Source organism: Vitis riparia, chromosome 19, assembly GCF_004353265.1.
Source record: "Vitis riparia cultivar Riparia Gloire de Montpellier isolate 1030 chromosome 19, EGFV_Vit.rip_1.0, whole genome shotgun sequence".
Classification (NCBI taxonomy): domain Eukaryota; kingdom Viridiplantae; phylum Streptophyta; class Magnoliopsida; order Vitales; family Vitaceae; genus Vitis; species Vitis riparia.
In genome coordinates this window covers 8,267,481-8,279,207 of record NC_048449.1, presented here as the reverse complement: position 1 = coordinate 8,279,207, position 11,727 = coordinate 8,267,481, and the positions used below count along the sequence as shown (strand labels likewise).

Here is an 11,727-nt window from a genome sequence, read left to right as displayed (position 1 = left end):
GGGTGAAGCAAATCAGAAAAGGGTCCACCCTTTCAGTGTGCCTGGACTGGTCAATCACTCGAAGCTTTTTCATTTCTGAGGAGTTGGATAGGGCATATGATTGTGTATATACAGACAATAGTAGTCACAGTCGAGTGAAAGAGATTCTGGAGTTGTTGCTGGAAAGCCCAGTTAGCCACAAAAATGAGTCAGATGGTCAGACCCCCCATGTTTAAGACTGTGATACCTTTACTGGATTAGTACTTTTGGGCCACCAACTTGTGCTTCGGCCCACCTCCTTTTGATTCCTGACAAATGTGGGGAGAAATTTCCCCCCTTCTGGCTCTTTGTCCTGCTATTTCTCAGCAACCAAGCAAGCAGAGCAAAATATTCACTTAAAAAAAATTCTGATTGAGCAATGCTACTCAAGCCTATTAAACAAACATGTAACAAAACGCGTTTGATTTTACAAAAAATTACATTTCATACAGTTCTGTAACTTGAATGGGTTAATGACTAACCTGAGTTCAACCCAAATTAAGAAACAATTAGTTCAAACTTAACCCGACCTCTAACTCGGGGTGCTTAATGTAAGCCCAAACTAATTTCATTTTTCTAAATCTAGGTTGAGTTTAGGCTATTTAAGTTAGACTCAAGTTGATCGGTTTGTATAATTCAAAACCCATATGTAATATTTTTTAAAAAAAAAAAAACTTTTTTTAATGTATTTATATGAAAATTTAAATAATAAATAAGACAAAGTTTCAAGATATAAAAAAAACAAAAAAATTATACATTTAAAAAAAAATTAAAAATTAAATGATATAATATAATTTGATATTTTTTCTTAAAAATATGAAAAAAAAAAATGAATATTAGTATATAAGATAATATGCATTATAAGACGGGACTAAACCATGCTCTGAGACTTTGAAAATCACATGGCATAAAGTGATTTCATTGGCCAATAAGCAATCACTCGAGTGATGATCCATTGTGTGGGCAAAACAGATGGCTTTGTTAAGGCCCAAATTTTTATTTTTTATTTACTGAAAAATAAATTAACTCTAATATCATATTAAATTATATTTAACCTAAAATCTTAAATAATATTAAGTAATGATTAAGAAAACATTTGTTTTTTTAACTTTTTACTAAAAAGTAATTTAATTTTAAACTTTCAGTCGTTTATTTTTCTACTTGTTCATAATTTATTATAAACTTTTAGTTGAATAGAAAAAACTAAAATATTTAATTTTTTTTAAATAAAAAAAAAAGTAATATGTTAGTTTTTCTTTACTTTTTAATGTTTAATAAAAATAAATTATTAAAAAAAATATAATACTTATAACATTAATAAGTATTAAAGTTCTATTTAGAATTAAGTAAAAAAAACAAACATCACCTAAGTCTAATATTATTTAGGAAAATATTAAGATACAAAATAGGTACCTATCAAGCTCTACATCCAGACCAATGAACGTACAGGATAAAATATAAGTTGTTGAATAAAGGTATAAACAAATAAAAGAAAATTATAAAGGTAAAAGTAAATAAGTTTTTAAAATATCACATGACATAATACCTTATTGATAGTATCTTTATACCTTATCGAAAAAGTACCGATCTATATCATAGTCTAAATAGATTTTCACCATTAAAATAATCATCTTGGGCTTATTTTAAAATAATTGTTCAAAATTATTTAAAATGATCTCTCTTTCATGTACTTTATCTTTTATATATATTTTTTTTTGTCAAAAAATTTGCTTGAAACTACATATTAAAATTATGGTTTTAGTTCATATTTAGAAATCGTATTTTAAAATTGAAAATTTTAATTTTTATGAAAATTACGGTTTTTAATTTCTATAAAAACCACATTTTCAAAATATAGTTTCAAATAAATTTAATCAAAATGATACTAATTTATTAATTTATCGTTTGATTCTCTAAGAATTGGCCAAGTTTTGTTTAACCAAAATGATAATGAGTTGTCATCCCCACTTGGCCCCAACATTGCAATTGGCTCAACATTTTAGTTAATCACACTAATTTATAACACCTAGCTTAGGATTGAATAAAATGATACTAAGGTGATGTTTATTTTTTTGGCTTTTTGTTGAAAATAATTTGTTTTCAGAATTTAGGTTGTTTGTTTTTCTACTTTTTCCTGAATTATTATAAACTTTTTATTAAATAGAAAAAACCAAAATATATAGTTTTTTCTAAATAAAAAAAATAACATATTGATTTTTTTTTACTTTTTACTTTTTAATACTCAATAGAAATAAAATACTATAAAAACAACCAACCTAATATTTAACACTATTAAGCATTAAGGTTCTATTTAGAATTAAGTAAAAAAAATAAACACCACCTAAGTTGCTAAACTCAAAGTGCATAAAGAATTATTTACAAGTTTTGGTTTAAAAACACTTAAAAATGAATTGATGACACCTTTTGTGATGATATGATTGATATTCAATAGTTTTAAAGCTCATGAATGAAGTTCAAAAGCCTTGAATAAGTCTCTTAAAAGTTTTAATTAGGTGTTTCCTACTCAAACTAACTATTAGATACAAATTCCAAAATAATGGATCAATTGGGCGATTGACCAAAAAAGTAACCATGAGAATTGCAAGCACGATTTTAAAAATCGGACCATTGGAAATTGCATGCAAGGAAAATATTGCAATTTTCCTTTTATGTGATTTTAATAGGAAATGAGTGTTAAGGCCTATATTTTTTTTATGTGTATTTTCATTGGATGATGATGATAGTCTTTTATTAAAGAAATATATTTTTTTAATCTTTGAAAAATAATTTTTGGAATAGTCAATTATTTTATTTTATTTTTTAAATAAAAAAGGAAATATAAAACCTTAAAATGACTCATTTAATAAGAAAACAAGATAATAATTATTAAATAAGTCAAGTTTCAAAGAAAGCCTATCTTAGTACTAAGAATATTTTTAAAAAAGTTTTAGATTTTATATATAAAAAAACTATCAACAACATTTAAAGGAAAATTTCAAATGAAATAAAAATTAAAAATAAACACCATTAGAAATTTTCAATAATTTTAATCATTTTGTATCAAAAACACTTAAAATTATCTTAAAGATTTAATCATTTTTATTACAAATTTTGATATTTTCAAATGGAAGAAGTGTGTGTTTTAAGGTTTCATTGTATTATAACTTGATTTTATTTTTTAATTTTAGTTTAATCTTAATATTTTATTAGTAATTAACGGTAAATAATTTTTTGGTAATAATATTTAATTGTCATTATTTTTTATTTAAAAAATTAAATTAAATTTATGTTTTTAGAAGGAGCAAATTTTCCATTTTGGTTTTTTATTTTCCTAAATTTTTTTGAACATATAAGGGAATTATATATATATATATATATACATTGAATCAAATTATCGGTATATCCATCAAAACCGATATTTTCTTGAAGAGATAACTTGTCTTTCCAAAAAAACTTTTGCAGTTGTTTTTCAAGATCACTTCAAGTTAAATTTTGAAGTTGACCATGGCCTCTACCTCTACCTCCTGCATGGCCTCAACTTCTCCATTTTCTTTTTGCTTTCATTACGGTGGCACCTAGAGCTTATAAGCAATATTTTTAATACCCCTAGAAACAGGAGGTAGAGCGCTTCCTGCCGCACCTTTCGGCTTTTAAAAGCACCCTGAAATTAAAAGCAAGGTTTGGAGCTATATTTTAGCTTTAAAAATGTCTGAAAATTTTACTTCTAAAATTAAAAACACAATTTTTTTTCATTATTTGTTGGTCGTTTTCTGAAAATAATTAAAAAAAAAAAAAACAAATTGTATATATTATTATTTTTTTTTTACTATATTTTTATTTTAAAATTTATAATAAAAAATTCTAATATGTTTGTACTTAATTTACAAAATTTAGCTTTTAATATAAAAATATATCCATTTATAATATCAAATATTAAAAATTAATTTTGGTTTTCTTGGGGGCTTTTGCTTTTATTTGTATGCAAGAATTGGAATGGATAAACAAAAAATAATAATAATAATAATCACGTAAACTTCATGCACAATACATGCATGATAACGTGATGTTGCAGGTATTGACACAGGGGGGCATACTGATTTTAATTAATTAATTAATTAATTGACATAATTGAAATTTGAAACTTTCATTTTTCTACGGCTCTTAAGAAAATGCATACACTAAAGTTATATTTCAAAATAATATGATATTAAATGATGAAAAGGCCTGAATTGTTCCATTAATGGGACAGAATTAGAGAAGATTAGGAATAGGGTCCCAAGGAAGCTGCTCCATGCTCATCATCTGTCTCGAAGGTCTGGCCATGTGCTCGCCATTATTATCGGGAGCACGAAGCTGTGCCAGTCTGTTGTGGATGTCCTGGAACGAAGTAATGTTGAATGCTTCGGATATTCTGTCACGCTGTGAAGGGTCTTCAGAAAAACTGATGAGAGCTTCTGCAGCTTTATTTCTTAGCTCCTCTGATTGATCATCACCCAATAAATCCATCAGAATCGCAATTGCGCCGGCGTCCGCTAGCGCTGCTCGGTCTCCTGCATTATAGCTCAATTGAGCAATGGCCCCTGATGCCTTCTCCTTCACTTCATCACTCCCCTGCCTCAGAAGCTCAACAAGAACCGGAATCGCACCAGAGTTTGTGATAAAGGGCACTGAATGTTTGTATCTCGAGAGATGGCCTAAAATTTCGGCAGCTGCAGCCTTGGCAATATCATCGTTTTCTCTAAGGATTTGCGCTAAGTGCTGAGCGATTGAGACTGCATTCACTTCTGCAATAGCCAAGACACAAAACACATCCTCCGCAATCTCCTTCCCCACGGGCTCTGCTCCCCGGAGCAGCTCTGCGTACAAAGGAATAGCCCCGGCTTGAGCAAGTGGCCTGATGCAGTCCACGTGCGCTGAGATCACCCCCAGTGCATTGCCAGCTACCAATTTTGCCGAGACGTCTCCCTCTCTGAGCAACTCCATAAGCGCCTGCATTGCTCCCAAATCAACAAGCACAGTCCTAGCGCTTCTTGCCACTCCAAGCGACCCCACCGCATAAGCAGCCCTTTCCCTAGAGGCCATGCCACCGAACTTGACCGCCTCAACAAGAAACTGAAGGCCTTCTAGACTGGTTATGACCCTCCTCACCTCTCTCAACCACACCAATGCGCTTAATATCTCTAACAAGTGCCGCCTCGTACTACCCACGCATGACCCTAACATATTGATTATGACCTCCAATCCACCATTTCTAACTACGATTACCCTATTGTGTGCACCAAATGTAACAATGCTCCAAAGAAATTTCACTAGAACTCCCTGAAGGCCACCGTGGGAATGCTGCAACAGTCTGAGTGTAATAGGAATAGCACCAGACTGCCCAATGAGTGTTGCCAACCGATCATCACGATCACCTTGATGGGCTATGCATTTTAAGCAATAAGCAGCGGCTTCTTGAACCAATGGACTGGAGCTACCGCCAAGAAGCTGTGTGAGGATTGGCACCGCACGTGTTAGTACATTGTCCGGTGCATAATTAGAAAGCTGGGCGACCTTGATTATGGCTTGAATTTGCATAGCAGTACTCTCAGAAGCAACCGCTTCTTCAAAAAGGTTAAATGACTCTTCCCAATCCAAACTCATCTTTTGTCGCTTTGCTTCCGGCTGATCCATTCCAGAGAATTATTCAAACACTTGAAAAGATGAAACAATTGTATCAATCGATTATTGTCAAAACAAATGAAATATGAAATGAGGTGCAATTCGAGAATTTCCCAGGTAAGTTTTCGAAATCATGATCGTGAAACAGTTCTACCTTTAGCTAGTTCAACCTATAAGCTCTGTTTGGCTGCCCCATCATCTGGGACCGGAGAAAACAGAGGAACTCCCACAGAATTTACCCAAATTGAACTAGACAATTCAACCAAGACGGTTCTTCCATTATTTGGAAACCATAAGATTCAAAATTCTTCCTTCTTTCATTCTGTGTTTCATGCAAGTTTCTCAAGAACCAAACAGAGTCTCTTAATGGGCAGTCTGGCATATAAAAAACTAGTGAAAATCATTAACACATACCTTAGAGGTGATGAACAATCTGCAAATTTACAGGATGGCTCGATGACTTGGCGGAATTAAACCAACCCAAGAGTGCCTCTGATCACCTATGTATATAAAGTTTATGATTAAGATGGTGATGAAATCTGATTAGAGGATATTACCCATGAACTTTTCCAGTTTTCCCCACGATTGAAAACAGAGAGCAAGGGGCCTGTTTCATTTAGCTCAGAGATTTGTGTTGGAACAGCCTCTCCCAAGCGTATGACTCAAGAAAAATCAATTGTGGTGCATTTCTCCGGGTCACTCTTCCGTATAAAAGTCTGAAATCTGAATATGGAAGAATTTGCATCTTCACATTAAGTTGACTAAAAGGTGTAGGCTTAGGTCTGAATCCATGACAATATGGATAGAAGAAGAAAGTTGACCAGAGTTGTTTTTTTCAAAAATTCTTGGGACTAAATAAAAATAAACTGTAAAAACAAGAAAGGTTGGTCTTAAAACTCTCAAAAGAAAAAATAAAAATAAAAACCTATAAAATATTTAGAACAAATTATACTAATCTCCTTTGAGGTTTGGTATTAGGAAAGAGATATATGTGATTTAAGAATATGTTAATATCATTCATTTAATTTTGTTACGATATCAACACTTGTACTTATTTATTTAAAAATGTTCGACATAATCATTTTCCTGACCTGGAATCGGTATGATTGTAATCCTCCTTTAGAAAATTTTTTGTTATTTTTTATTTAATATTCAATATTAAGATTGTTTGATTCTTGGAAAGTATTAAAGAAAGAAAAAAAATGTTAAAGAAATGATTTTTTTTTGTTTGTATTTGATTGTATTATAGAAAATATGAAAAAAAAAATCAAATATAATTAAAATAAGTTGAAAATTTATTTTAAAATAATATATAAAATAATTTATTAACTTTAAATCTATTTATTTTATTTTTATTTATTTATTTTTTATTTTTTATTTTTATTTTTTTCCCCATTTTCCGATAATCAAACATAACCCAGGGTCACTCATGATTAAAAATGTGTTATGGGATGGTGTGAATCTCAAAATTGATGAGCATTGAGATGGTAAAATATTGATGATTTAGTGAATGAAATTTTTGTCATAGGTAAGGATCAATATCTATAAGAAGAAAAAGTTCAAAGATGAGAATGGATGCCACAACCGGTGTGCATTGAAAATGGGTGATGAGATCATGTTTATTAATGAGAGAAGAAAAAGATGGGATAGAAGTAGATCCACCCAATGACTTTTGGTAGTTATTTATTTCAATTTTTTTTCTAAGCAAACAACATTGGATTTCTCAAGTCTCGACAACTTTTGGGATTTGAGGTTTCATTCATCATCATTAGAAAACGTTTTATATTATTATTTTTATTGAGTACCTCAATTATCTTAATTTTTTGGTTAACACCTACATCTACTTTTTTGTCTAATTTATTTCAAGACATTAAATTTTATATCTTGATTAATTTTCTCTAATATTAGTGGTTACACTAGAAGAAACTAGAAAGAACATGGATGAAAATGTAAGGATCCGCACTCAATCGTGTAGATATTGTCTATTTTGAGTTCAATGAACTCTCATGATTTTAAAACGTATCTATATAGTTAAAAGAAGTTCATACTTATATAACGTTAAAAACTTTATCTTTTATCCAATATGGGATATCACAAACATTCCTTGTGCAGACAAATACTTCTCACGAGGCTAAACAAATTCTCATACCAAGATCGATGATTGATTTTGATATCATTTATAACAAATTATACTCAATCATGTAGATATTATTCGTTCTACACTTAAGGGACTCTCACAGTTTTAAAACATATCTATATGATTAAAAGGAGTTCATATTTATATAACTCTCCTATCTAATGTAGGATATCATAAAGGAATATAGAAATTAAAAATAAAAAAAATAATTGATTTAAAGATGGATATAAATGCTATTTTACATTATATTTAACAACAGCTACATGTTAAGCTATAACAAAAATTTAGTTAGGAATCAATTCAATTAGGAAGTTAGCTAATCAAAGCAGTTGTAATTACAATAAATAGATCAATTGATAACTAAAATAGGTCAATTGTCTGAAAAATCAATGAAAGAAAATTGTCTTCTTGAAACAAAAATTTGGGCTGCCCTCCACATGCATGCTTTTGTGATCTCCTTCCATTCTGCACCATCTCTGGGGTTACTGGTCAAAACTTGGAGTTGTTAACATTGGGATGTTGATAATTGATTGTTTCTTCAATTGCTTCTTTTATTTGAGAATTTTCATAAAAAGATGGCATTCACTTCATGATGAAAACATTAATTCGTTGTGTTTGGGAACTTTTTCTAATAATAATTTTTTGTTTTTGAAAATATAAAATATAAAAAATTTTGGTTATCAATTGTTTTTAAAAATAGATTTTTTTATAATATAATATATTTTTTTTAATAATTAAAAAATAATTATACATATATTAAAAATATTATTAAAAATAACATATTATCACTCAAAATAACTTTTAAAAAATATTTAAGAATATTAAAAATAAATTAAAAATATTTCAAATTTGTTGTATACGCCAAATCGACAACACATGGTACCAACATGATCGATAAAATCCGACTCCATACACATATAAATAAAAAAATGATCAGATTCACGTAGAGAATGGACATGGATGATGACACATACGGGGCATGATATTATGTGCAAGTTGATGTTGCATTGTCACATGGGTATGCTGGTTTTTTTTTTTTTCGTTAATTAATTTGATTGAAACAAACATCTCGGATTAGATCTAAATTTAGGATTACTCGGATACAAATTTATGAATAAGGAAAAGTGATATACGTGAAAATCATCAAAGAAATGAAAAGTCACAGGAATTGAAGGTGGACCACCTTGGAATGATTCCAAAGGCTTGGGTCAAGTCAACCTTGAAGTTTCTTAAGGGTATATTTGAATTGAGAGCATTGATGAATGATGATGACCTTTGAAAATCAAATGACGAAGAACCCATTTTTCCTTGGAAAAAATTGGATGTTCACACTTAGAAATTCTTCCACTATGGATTTTTTTTTTTTTTTTTTTTTTTCTCAACCAAGCAATTGAAGCTCTCTTAGATTTTAAGAGAGGCTAGAAATCTCCTATGGATATGTTATCTTACTATCAGACAACTTAAAAAATGATATTACAGATAATGTTTGGTATATGATAACAAGAACGGAGACAAAAGGTAACAAAATCATAAGAGTGAGATTTAGGATCATTTTTATGCAACTTGTTTTTAAAAATTATTTTAAGTTTAAAAATAAAAAACAGTTTTTTAGTGTTTTATAAAAATAAGGGTGTTTGACAAGTTGTTTTTAAAAACAATTTTTAAAAATAAAAACAAAAAAATTGTTTGAATAAATTGTTTTTAAAAATATTTTTTTTTGTTTTAGTTTTGTAAAAACATTGCAAATTCAATTCATATAATATAAATTAAATTTAATTCAAGCTTTATTACAAATAAAATATTTTTGTAATTAAAAAATATTTTTTAGTAAAATATGAATAATAATAATATTATAATAAAATATTAAATTTTTTTTTTTATAAAAAAATACTATTTTAGTATATGTTAGAAATATAAAGATATTAAATCTTACTAAGTTTTTTTTTATTTATTAAAAATGAATAATAATAACTTAACATAATGATTTTTAATAGCCTTTTGTTTAAAATGAATAATAAATAAAGTTTAACTTTTTTTAATATATAAATGAGTCAAATATTTTTATTTTATGTACATAATATTCTAAAATATTTTTATTTAATCTATAATTAATTATATTAGTTTATTTTAATTCAAAATTATTCTTAAAAATTAAAAAAAAAAACCATTAAAGAATTTAAATTATAAATTAAGCAAGACAGTAAAGTCATGCTTAATCAAAATTATTCTTAAAAATTATTATTAAATTATTAATTATGTCTTGCTTAATTTATAATATATTTACCTAAATTCAAAAAATATATTTATGTATATAGGAGAAACAATAAGTTCATGACTCATAATATATCAATTTTGATGTTTTATTTTTTTATTGATTAAATCTATTTTTTGAGTTTCAAATTATTTTTAAAAATGGTTAAATTCATTAATAAATTTAATACAAAGTATCACTTAATTTAAAACTCATTTTTATAGTGTGAAATTTAAAAAAAATATAATTATGTGCAAAAAAAAATAACAGAGTCATTATGAACCATTTTTTATCCATAAATTTTTTGTATTAATAAATTTATTATTTAAATTTCAAAATATTTTTAAAAATGATTAAACTTGTTAATAAATTCAACACATTAAGTCTTATTTAATTTGAAACTCGTTTTAATAATAATGATTCTATGTAAAAGAAAAAAAAAATACATAGTCATTTTAAACTAATTTTTGTCTCTAAATTTCTGGTATTAATTGGATCATTATTTGAATTTTAGGTTATTTTTAAAAATTACTAAACTCATTAATGAATCCAACGCATTAAGTCTTATTTAATTTAAAGTTCATTTGCTTAGTAAAAAAATCAAAAAATAAAAATTCTATGTAAAAACAAAAGGCAAAAAAAAAAACAATAAAGTTGTTTTAGATCAATTTTGAACTTTAAATTATTTTTAAAAATTACTACACTTATTACCGAAACCAACACATTAAGTTTTATTTAATTTAGAATTCATTTGCCTAGTGAAAATAAAAAAAAAAAATCATAAAATAATGATTTTATGTAAAAGAGAAATAATAAAGTCATTCTAAACCAATTTTAATCCATAAATTTATGGTATTAATTGATTCAACATTTGAGTTTTAAATTATTTTTAAAAATAACTAAACTCGTCAATAAATCCAACACATTAAGTATTACTTAAGTTGGAGTTTATATATATATCAAGAAGAAACTACATCAAACATGTAAAATAAACGTTGGTCTATGACTTAATAATGTTATTGAGTTTCATGACTTTTTAGTATTAATTAGATCGGTTTTTGAGTTTCAAATTATTTTTAAAAATTAATAAATTTTATTATTAAATAATATTTGTTTTGAAATTTATTTGCTTAATGAAAATTTTAAAAAAGGTTAAAAGAAATTAAAAAAGCATGTATAAATTACAAGAAAATCATATTTTAAGATTTACAGTATCAGTATTGGATCATAGAGAGAAAAAAAAAATGATATCATGCTCAATTTTATTTGATTTTTAAAAAAGTTCTATGTTTTCCTTTGGTTTTTAAAAATCAATGAAAACAACTTGTACTTGTTATCTATTACACTTTGTTTTTAAAAGTTGTTTTCATATAACAATGGCCAAACAGTGTTAAAAAATTTTAAATCACACGACCAAACAAACTCTTAATTTTTATGATAACGAATTTTTTTTTTTTTTTTAAATAATCTAAACATATGAATAAATGAAAATGAAATTGATTTTTCATTTGTATTATAAATGTTGTTTTAATTTAAAGTCTTGTCCATTTGCAAGAAAATGAGTCTAGTGTTCTTGTTCATAGTTATCCTCTTTCTCTTGTTGAATATATTATTTATTCTTATGATAGATTTGTAACTTTTAGTGCCTGGAAATCCCAAT

General features: G+C 27.2%; 1 protein-coding gene across 2 annotated transcripts; it reads right to left on the bottom strand.

Moving 5' to 3' along the window:
• Positions 1-4,179: 4,179 nt before the first annotated feature.
• Positions 4,180-6,367, bottom strand: LOC117909401. 2 transcript variants are annotated; one of them, XM_034823436.1, is made up of 2 exons: positions 6,094-6,367; positions 4,180-5,682 (listed from the first exon to the last, which is right to left on the bottom strand). In XM_034823436.1, exon 2 carries the CDS (start codon positions 5,659-5,661, stop codon positions 4,270-4,272), a length of 1,392 nt encoding a protein of 463 aa, XP_034679327.1. In that variant the 5' UTR covers positions 5,662-5,682; positions 6,094-6,367; the 3' UTR covers positions 4,180-4,269. The 2 variants fall into 2 exon arrangements, with proteins under 2 accessions (XP_034679327.1, XP_034679326.1); XM_034823435.1 differs by having other exon boundaries at positions 4,180-6,367.
• Positions 6,368-11,727: the final 5,360 nt, after the last annotated feature.